Source organism: Babylonia areolata, chromosome 17, assembly GCF_041734735.1.
Source record: "Babylonia areolata isolate BAREFJ2019XMU chromosome 17, ASM4173473v1, whole genome shotgun sequence".
NCBI lineage: Eukaryota > Metazoa > Mollusca > Gastropoda > Neogastropoda > Buccinidae > Babylonia > Babylonia areolata.
In genome coordinates, this window is record NC_134892.1 from 6,499,454 (window position 1) to 6,510,279 (window position 10,826).

The 10,826-nt window shown below is 44.0% G+C and overlaps 1 protein-coding gene across 1 annotated transcript in view; it reads left to right on the forward strand.

The window, feature by feature from the left end:
* The window catches only part of LOC143291614 (uncharacterized), a 14,485-nt gene extending 9,228 nt beyond the window's left edge, over nucleotides 1-5,257 (forward strand). Inside the window, exons 5-6 of the mRNA XM_076601568.1 lie at nucleotides 201-284; nucleotides 3,658-5,257. Coding sequence (XP_076457683.1) covers nucleotides 201-284; nucleotides 3,658-3,827 — 254 coding nt within the window. The 3' untranslated portion in view covers nucleotides 3,828-5,257. The remainder of the gene's footprint in view (nucleotides 1-200; nucleotides 285-3,657) is intronic.
* The last annotated feature ends 5,569 nt before the right edge of the window (nucleotides 5,258-10,826 follow it).

Consider the following 10,826-nt stretch of genomic DNA (forward strand, 5'->3'; position numbering starts at 1 on the left):
CGCCCCCCCACCCCCCCCCCCCCCCCAACACCACTTCCCCCCCCTTCCCCTCCCCCAAACACACACACACACACACATGCTGTCTACTCTCTCTCTCTCTCTCTCTCTCTCACACACACACACACAAACACAAACTCACTTACTCTCCTCATTCTAGTTTTAAAAAGTATTAAAAAAAACAAAACAAATTCACTGTGCAGGTGAGAAGCCGTACCAGTGCGAAAGGTGCGCAGAGAGGTTCACCAAGAAAGAATATCTGAACATCCACATGAGAACGCACACAGGTGAGAACTGAACATAACCTTTTTTTTTTAATTTAAACCCAGGAGCATAGCAGTACTGAACATAGCCTGTTTATTGAAACCCATGAGCATAGCTATACTGAAAGTAACCTTTTCATTTAAACCCATGAGCATAGCTATACTGAACTTAACCTTTTTAATAATTTTTATTCCAGTGCATGAGCATAGCTTGAGTTCCCTCCCCTCGCCCAGCTGTGCAGCCAAAAGTGCATTGTAGACATGTGCGTGTCGGTCTGCTTGCCACTACTAGCTTCCACTTTGATAGAGTCCTGCTGGTTTCACACGTGATCGGTGGTCTTCTTCATCTCTGCTCGTGGGCGATGACTCCCAACGTTCACTCACATACACCTGTGGGCTTTTATGTGCATGACCGTTTTTACCCCCTGCCATGATGGGTGCAATAGCCGAGTGGTTAAAGCGTTGGACTGTCAATCTGAGGGTCCCGGGTTCAAATCACGGTGACGGCGCCTGGTGGATAAAGGGTGGAGATTTTTACGATCTCCCAGGTCAACATATGTGCAGACCTGCTAGTGCCTGAACCCCCTTCGTGTGTATACGCAAGCAGAAGATCAAATACGCACGTTAAAGATCCTGTAAACCATGTCAGCGTTCGGTGGGTTATGGAAACAAGAACATACCCAGCATGCACACCCCCGAAAACGGAGTATGGCTGCCTACATGGTGGGGTAAAAACGGTCATACACGTAAAAGCCCACTCGTGTGCATACGAGTGAACGCAGAAGAAGAAGACCCCCTGCCATGTAGGCAGTCATACTCCAGTTTCATGGGGGTGCATGCCGGGTATGTTCTTGTTTCCATAATCCACCGAATGCTGACGTGGATTACGGGATCTTTAACGTGCGTATTTGATCTCCTGCTTGTATAATATAATACACACGAAGAGGGTTCAGGCACTAGCAGGTCTACATACACATCTGTTGACTTGGGAGATTGGAAAAAATCTTCGCCCTGTACCCACCAGGCGCCGTGAATGGGATTCAACCGGAATTCGATTTGATTCTCGGACTGAGAGTCCAAAGCTTTAATCACTCGTCTGTTGTGCTAGTCGTGACTGGCTTTGTTCACACCCGTGAAAACTGCAGTATTGACTTGTTTGACGACGGGCGCAATAGCCAAATGGTTAAAGCGTTGGACTTTCAATCTGAAGGTCCCGGGTTCGAATCACGGTGACGGCGCCTGGTGGATAAAGGGTGGAGATTTTTGCGATCTCCCAGGTCAACATATGTGCAGACCTGCCAGTGCCTGAACCCCCTTCGTGTGTATACGCAAGCAGAAGATCAAGTACGCACGTTAAAGATCCTGTAATCCATGTCAGCGTTCGGTGGGTTATGGAAACAAGAACATACCCAGCATGCACACCCCCGAAAGCGGAGTATGGCTGCCTACATGGCGGGTTAAAAATGGTCATACACGTAAAAGCCCACTCCCGTATATATATGAGTGAACGTGGGACTTGCAGCCCACGAACGCAGAAGAAGAAGAAGAAGACTTGTTTGACGTTCCCCTTTACAGCCCCAACAGATCCCCAGATTTAGAAATGAAATTTAGAAATCTCACATAGAATCATCAGGTCTTCTGGAAATGTGTGTGTGTGTGGATGTGTGTGTAGTTTGAAATGAAATGGCATGCCTTTTTCTGATTTTTCTCGCAGCTTTTTTTTGTTTTGGTTTTTGGTTGTCATTGTTGTTTGTTTATTTTTGGTGACGAAGAGCTTACCCAAGAGGAGTGATGGCCTAGAGGTAACGCGTCCGCCTAGGAAGCGAGAGAGAATCTGAGTGCGCTGGTTCGAATCACGGCTCAGCCGCCGATATTTTCTCCCCCTCCACTAGACCTTGAATGGTGGTCTGGACGCTAGTCATTCGGATGAGATGATAAACCGAGGTCCCGTGTGCAGCAAATAAAAACAAAAAAAATGGGTGGCGCTGTAGTGTAGCGACGCGCTCTCCCTGGGGAGAGCAGCCCAAATTTCACACAGAGAAATCTGTTGTGATGAAAAGAAATACAAATACTGTACGCATGTGTGTGAGGAAAGGGGGAGTTAAATGTTTGTGCATTAAGATCAAAAGCATGTGCATGCATAAAAGAACCCATGGCACCACAAGGGTTGTCCCTGGCGAAATTCTGTAGAAAATAATACTTTCAGGCAGAAAAAAAAAAGGGGGGGTGGCACTGTACTATAGAGACACACACACCTTGAGGAGAGCAGCCCGAATTTCACACAGAAATCTGTTGTGACAAAGAAATTGTATTCAATTTAATACAATACAATACAAGTTCAGTGCAGTGCAACACAGTATAATACAACATGATACAGTACAATACAGTAATTACAGTCCATTACAATACAATGCAATACAATACAGTACAATTGAGTGAGGTACAATGCAATAGAATACGGTACAATGCAGTAGAGTGTATTACAGTACAATACACCACAGTACAGTACAAGTGCAATACAATGCAATACTGTAGAATACAAATTACAATACATACCATACCATAAAACACAACATAACGCAACACAGCACAACACAGCACAAGACATTTGTATTTATTTGTCTGTGGTGTACAGGTGAGAAACCAAGTTTGAGCAACAATATAGTATGGTACAACACAGCACAGCACAACACAACACAACTCAACACAGCACAACAGCACAATTCTGTTTATCTGTCTGTGCCGTGCAGGTGAGAAGCCCCATAAGTGTGAGCTGTGTGACAAGGCCTTACAACAGAACACAACACAACATAACGCAACACAACTCAACACAACTCAACACAGCACAACAGCACAATTCTGTTTATCTGTCTGTGCCGTGCAGGTGAGAAGCCCTATATGTAAGTGTGAGCTGTATTTTGTATTTGTATTTGTATTTCTTTTTATCACAGCAGATTTCTCTGTGTGAAATTCGGGCTGCTCTCCCCAGGGAGAGCGTGTCACTATAATACAGCGCTACCCTTTTTTTGTACTTTTTCCTGCGGGCAGTTTCATTTGTTTTCCCTATCGAAGTGGATTTTTCTATAGAATTTTGCCAGGAACAACCCCTCTTGTTGCCGTGGGTTCTTTTACGTGCGCTAAGTGCATACTGCACACGGGACCTCGGTTTATCCTCTCATCCGAATGACTAGCGTCCAGACCACCACTCAAGGTCTAGTGGAGGGGGAGAAAATATCGGTGGCCGAGCCGTGATTCAAACCAGCACGCTCAGATTTTCTCGCTTCCTAGGCGCACGCGTTACCTCTAGGCCATCACTCCACTGTGCGACAAGGCCTCACAACACAACACAACTCAACACAACACAGCGCTATCCTTTTTACCTGTGTGTGCTGTGCAGGTGAGAGGCCCTACAAGTGTGAGCTGTGCGGCAAGGCCTTCACCCAGAGAACCTCCCGCAGCCTGCACCGCCGCAAGGTGCATGGTCTGCAGAAACAGGAGTCACAGGTGACCAAGACCCAAAAGAAAGAAATCATCGTCAACAATAAAGTCATCTTCGTCAACGCCTGATTAAGGTGAAATTCTGTTACACGTCCCCAAAAATTATTTGAAATGTCCTTGTTTGGAATTCATGCAAAATTTGCATGCGGAGGGCAAACAAACAAAGAAACAAACAAAAACAAAAAAAAGAAAAAAGAGAAAAAGCTATCTATTCATAGACGTGTGGTTCAGGAGGAAGGTGGCAGAACAGAATGAATGACATGCTTGTCCGCGCCAGTACAGTGTTTGTGAGGGTTTGGGTTTGATTCCCGGTTCTCGCCCTTTCTTCCGAGTTTGACTGGAAAATCAAACTTACCGTCTACGCATTCGGGTTAGACGATAAACCGAGGTCTGAACCAGCTGTTGTGGCGTAGTGGTTAGTGTTGCGGACTGACGGCTGGGAGGACGTGGGTTTGAATCCCAGCGGAGGTGGGTTTTTTGACCTGCGGCCATCTCCTACCTAGAGTTGAGTGTGCAATGGGCTTAAATGGGAAGACAGGGACCACACAGTCGAGTATCATCCACTTCACAGATGTGTCTTTGGGTGTGTTGCTCAATTTACCTGACCAACACTGCAAGTGTCTATATCTCTCGGGCGAGGTTGATACGAGGATATCATTGTGAAAGGAAGCGTAGAGTACAACCTTGTCACAAAGTCCCAAACCAAAATGGACCTCCATTGCAACATCATCATCATCATCATCGTCATCCTCCTCCTCCTCCTCCTCCATCATTACCAATATAAACAAAAAAGTCCCAACATCTGTGGCCTTTCATGCCCTGCTGTCATGGTGACTTCGATACTTCCGTGCTTGGGGTGAGTCTTGTCAAGGTCTTCAGAGTCAGCAGGTTCATGGGGGACTGCCTCACTCACTCACTCTGGCTCCACGACTAAGCCATTATTGTTGTCAGTAGGGGGCTTAGTAGGTGGCGTCCTCGGTAAGTTAAATGAGAACAGGCATCACTGAACTCCACCGAAGTGACTCAGCAGCAGTGCAGGGTCTCCTCGGGTGTGTGGCCTCCTGGCGACCTAACATCGATGGTTCCAAGCAGACTACCAACGCTGGGACTGTGATGGACAAACCCGGGTGTGGCTGTGTATGGGGGGAACTGGGAATGAGCGGCGTGTGAGTAATGCCACTTAAATGGTGCAGATGACGGGGCAGCAAAAAAAACCAAAAAAAAACAACAACAGTTTCAGTTTCAGTTTCAGTAGCTCAAGGAGGCGTCACTGTGTTCGGACAAATCCATATACGCTACACCACATCTGCCAAGCAGATGCCTGACCAGCAGCGTAACCCAACGCGCTTAGTCAGGGCTAACAACAACAAAAACGAGTCGCTCCAGTGTTCCTCACTCCACCCCAGGTGTGAACTGGTACCTGACTTTCAGTTCTGGAAGGTCAGTTTCTGTTTCAGGAGTTGAAGGAGGTGTCAGGTCAGAGTGTGTGGACAGATCTGTATACACTGCAGTACATCTGCTGGAACAAAAAAAAAAACATAGCGAGAGAGAGAGAAGAAAAGAAAGCAGGAGTAGATGCCTGATATTTGTGTAACCCAATGTGCTGCTCAGGCCTGGAGAGCCTATCGTAGATAAAATAGATTAATGAATGAAATAAAATGAATAGATGATAACAAAAATTTTTATAATAATAATAAATTAATAAATAAATAAACGAAATAAAATAAACCTTGGGAAGGTCAGAAGGAGAGGACTGGGCCCCTATACCATAACTAAGCTGACGAGCCCTGGACACAGTGAGTATGAGTTTGTTGCCCCTATGGCTGTAAAAGGCTATTGGACCTTTGACCTTTCGCCGAAAAGTGAAACACTGCGTGCAATTGCTCTGTGCTCAATCAGAAGCAGACTTTGAAGTGGGCGTTAGACGGGTGCAATAGCCGAGTGGTTAAAAAGCGTTGGACTTTCAATCTGAGGGTCCCGGGTTTGAATCATGGTGACGGCGCCTGGTGGGTAAAGGGTGGAGATTTTTCCGATCTCCCAGGTCAACATATGTGCAGACCTGCTTAGTGCCTGAACCCCCTTCGTGTGTATATGCAAGCAGAAGATCAAATACACACGTTAAAGATCCTGTAATCCATGTCAGCGTTCGGTGGGCTATGGAAACAAGAACATTCCCAGCATGCACACCCCCGAAGGCGGAGTATGGCTGCCTATATGGTGGGGTAAAAACGGTCATACACGTAAAAACCCACTCGTGTGCATACGAGTGAACGTGGGAGTTGCAGCCCACGAACGCAGAAGAAGAAGGAGAAGAAGAAGCGGGCGTTGGAAACGACTTGAGCGTTGTTTGGTGTTGGTGAAGAGGAGGGAAATGACTTGAGCGTTGTTTGGTGTTGGTGAAGAGGAGGGAAACGACTTGAGCGTTGTTTGGTGTTGGTGAAGAGGAGGGAAACGACTTGAGCGTTGTTTGGTGTTGGTGAAGAGGAGGGAAACGACTTGAGCGTTGTTTGGTGTTGGTGAAGAGGAGGGAAATGACTTGAGCGTTGTTTGGTGTTGGTGAAGAGGAGGGAAATGACTTGAGCGTTGTTTGGTGTTGGTGAAGAGGAGGGAAACGACTTGAGCGTTGTTTGGTGTTGGTGAAGAGGAGGGAAACGACTTGAGCGTTGTTTGGTGTTGGTGAAGAGGAGGGAAACGACTTGAGCGTTGTTTGGTGTTGGTGAAGCGGAGAGCACAGAGAACCTTGTGTGCCGTCTTGAGGCTGTGTGATTTATTGCAGCACTTTTAGTTTGTTGCTGGTGATGTTGTTCGTGTTTATTTCTTGTTGTTTTTTTGGTGTTTTTCGTATGATATACATATATTTATTGCTTGTTACCAAGTTTTGTGTGAGCTTGTGTGATTTGTTGCAGGACATTTGTTTGTTGCTGGTATGATTTTAAGGGGGTTTTTTGTTTTGTTTTTTGGTTGGTTTCTTTGGGGTTTTTTGGTGTGTTTTTTTTTTAATACGCATATATATTTATTGCTTGTTACCATGTTTTTATCCTTCTTTTAAAAACTGTTTGACTGATGTGTTACTGATATCATTCCAGGTATGTGGGCTTTCGTGAGTGTGACAGTGCGTGTGGTGTTTGGGTGTGTGTGTGTGTGTGTGTGTGTGTTTGTGTGTATGTATTTGTGTGAGTGTGTGTGTGTGTGTTAGTCTGTGTGTGTGTGTGTGTGAGAGAGAGAGAGAGAGAGAGATGGAAAGAGAGAGGGAGAGATCTTGAGAAAGATTATTTTAACACTATATATGGTGGAGTATGATGATGGCTGTGACCAAGGAAAAGAGTGTTCAAGAAGAGATAGTGGAGGAAGACTGCAGGACAGATCACATTTTCCGGAATTTATTATTAAGATTCTTCCCCCGCCCCCCTTTTTTTTTTTTCCTCATCTTCTGCTTTCATGGGCTTGTGGCTCACACACTCATGTACGTGTATTTGGAAGTGAACTTACAGATGTATGTACACACACCACCCCCACACACCCTCACGCTCCCCACCCCTCCTCACAAACATACACACACATACACACAGAATCTGGGCAGTCGTACTCCAATTTCTGGGGTTATAATCCATTATCCTTTTCCCTTGCTTGATGTCATTGTGAATCTGGATTCTCTTGTCGCTATTTCATCAGGGTTTTTTTTCTTGTGATAGTTTGCTGGGTTTTTTTTTTGGGGGGGGGGGGTTGTTTAATTCTTTTTTTTTTTTCCCCAATGTATGAACGAGGTGGAAAATTTCACACTGAAAATGAATGGCCATTTTGAATGATGATCTTGGTGGAGACCTTAGTCTGAGATACACCCAGGTTGCTAGCTTGTCAGTGAATATTTCAACAGATCCATTGCATTTGGTGTGTGTGTGGGGAGGGGGGGGGGTTGTTTTGTTTTGTTTTTTCTTCCAGTGTGCAATACATGATTTATATATCCTTCGCCCCACCATATAACAAATCAGAACATAATTATTAATCTTTAAGAAAAAATTATTTAAAAAAAAAAAAAAGGGGAAAAAAAGAATTAACAAAGTAACAAAGCACATATTTGTAGACTGCCCCCCCACCCACCAAAAAAAAGAAAAAAATTTGGGAAAAAAAAAAAGGCTGAACAGTATTTTTGACAAGAAGCATAATGTGGATTTTTTTTTTTTTTTATTTTTTTTTTTTTATTATGCCTGTTACCTCTTTCACTTTGCATTCATGTTGTCACACACACACACACACACACACACACACATACAGAGGCACACACACACACACAGGCACGCACGCACGTGCACACACACACACACACACACACACACACACACAGAGCAAAGAACAAAAAGTAAAGAAAATGTAACACACTCACACAAACATAATTATGAGTGTTGACTGAGCAGCACAGGAGCATTGTCAGTGTAGGGAAGAAAAACAGTAATTTACTATTAGCCCATAGACGGGCGCAATAGCCGAGCTGTTAAAGCGTTGGACTGTCAATCTGAGGGTCCCGGGTTCGAATCACGGTGACGGCGCCTGGTGGGTAAAGGGTGGAGATTTTTACGATCTCCCAGGTCAACATATGTGCAGACCTGCTTAGTGCCTGAACCCCCTTCGTGTGTATATGCAAGCAGAAGATCAAATACGCACGTTAAAGACCCTGTAATCCATGTCAGCGTTCGGTGGGTTATGGAAACAAGAACATACCCAGCATGCACACCCCCGAAAACGGAGTATGGCTGCCTACATGGCGGGGTAAAAACGGTCATACACGTAAAAGCCCACTCGTGTGCATACGAGTGAACGCAGACGAAGAAGAAGAAGAAGACTATTAGCCCGGCCATGGCACAGCAGAAGATAATCTGCCAGCAGCATGTCAGTAGGTATGACATTTTTGTGGTTATTTCTTTCATACTTGGAATTGGTGAATTGTTACTGAAATAGATGGAACATGTTAAGTCCCTTTGCAGTTGAAATCTGAATTGTTGTTTGAATGTTTAAATACATTGTGCATTGTCAGTTGTATTTTTCTTGAACAGTTTTTTTTTTTTTTTTTTTTTTTTTTTTTTTTGTGTACCTGAACATATTGTGCCTGTTAATCATTGTTTGCACTTGAGATGTAACATTTGTTTGTTGAACATATATTGTGAGTGATGTTGACACCATAATGTGTTGTATGTGATTCGTTTGTAGTCATTCTTCCCTTTTATACAGTATTTAAATGGATTGTGCATGCTGTTTGCATCTTCCGGTGTAATCGATAATGTTCATGTGCAAGTACTGTACTGTGTTATTGTGTTGTTGTTTTTCTGGGAAAGTTCTATAACACTACATCTGTTGTCTTCTTAAAAAAAAAAAAAAACGCGCAAAATTCTGTTGAACTAGAATATATATGTATTTTGTCTTTTTGCACTTGAAATCTCATTTGCTTTTTGAACAGATTGTGCATGTTAGGTTTTTTCATAGCTGAAAAAATTAATTTTTATCGGAATAGATTGTTGCATAGTTAGGTATTTTGCGCTTGAAATCAGAAGTATTTGAATTTATCATGTATGGTTTGTCTTTCTGCACTTGAAAGCAAAATGTTATTTGAACCAAATTGTAAATGGTAAGTGCTTTCATGTTTGAAGCTTGAATTATTTGAATATATATATATATGTGTGTGTGTGTGTGTGTGTGTGTGTGTGTGTGTGTGTGCATGTGTGTATGTGTATGTGTGTGTGTGTATTGTACATGTTAAATCTCTTCACAGTTGAAATCTTAATTTTTATCACAATAGATCAGTTTAGTTATTTCAGTTTATTGTGATTTAAAAAACAAAAAAAAACATTAGAAGAGTTTGTGCATGTTAAGTCTTTTCACACTTGAAATCTGATTTTTCACACTTGAAATCAGATATTTTATGTAATAAATTTTTAAATCAGTCTCTGGTAGCAGATCATTTACAGTACTGTGGGCTGTGTGTGTGTGTGTGTGTGTGTGTGTGTGCGTGCGTGCGTGCGTGCGTGTGTGTGTGTGTGTGTGGGTGTGTGTGTGTGTGTGTGTGGTGTGTGTGTGCGTGTGTGTGTGTGTGCGCGTGTGTGTGTGTTGTGTGTGTGGTGTGTGTGTGCGTGCGTGTGTGTGTTGTGTGTGTGTGTGTGGTGTGTGTGTGGTGTGTGTGCGTGTGTGTGTTGTGTGTGTGGTGTGTGTGTGTGTGTGCGTGTGTGTGGTGTGTGTGTGGTGTGTGTGTGCGTGTGCGTGCGTGCGCGCGCGCGCGTGTGTGTGTGTGTGTGTGATATATAACTATTCTTGTTGGTGTTGTTGACAGCTGCCAGGGAAACATTTCCTGTTCAAGCATGCTTGTGTTCACGTCCTTGCTCCATGTTTGAGTTATCTCGTGCCATAATTATTTCCCCTGTGGACCTGGTACGAGTGTCCTTTAAAGTCATTCTGCTCCAGGTTTGAGTTATCTCGTGCCATAATTATTTCCCCTGTGGACCTGGTACGAGTGTCCTTGTAAGTCATTCTGCTCCAGGTTTGAGTTATCTCGTGCCATAATTATTTCCCCTGTGGACCTGGTACGAGTGTCCTTGTAAGTCATTCTGCTCCAGGTTTGAGTTATCTCATGCCATAATTATTTCCCCTGTGGACCTGGTACGAGTGTCCTTGTAAGTCATTCTGCTCCAGGTTTGAGTTATCTCGTGCCATAATTATTTCCCCTGTGGACCTGGTACGAGTGTCCTTATAAGTCATTCTGCTCCAGGTTTGAGTTATCTCGTGCCATAATTATTTCCCCTGTGGACCTGGTACGAGTGTCCTTGAAAGTCATTCTGCTCCAGGTTTGAGTTATCTCGTGCCATAATTATTTCCCCTGTGGACCTGGTACGAGTGTCCTTATAAGTCATTCTGCTCCAAGGTTTGAGTTATCTCGTGCCATAATTATTGCCCCTGTGGACCTGGTACGAGTATTCTTGTACCGATACACTATTCTGATTTTGTTTATTCTTCCTTGGTGTTCATGCGTGTGTGCTTGCGTGCGTGCGTGCGTGTGTGTGTGTGTGTGTGTGTGTGTGTGTGTGT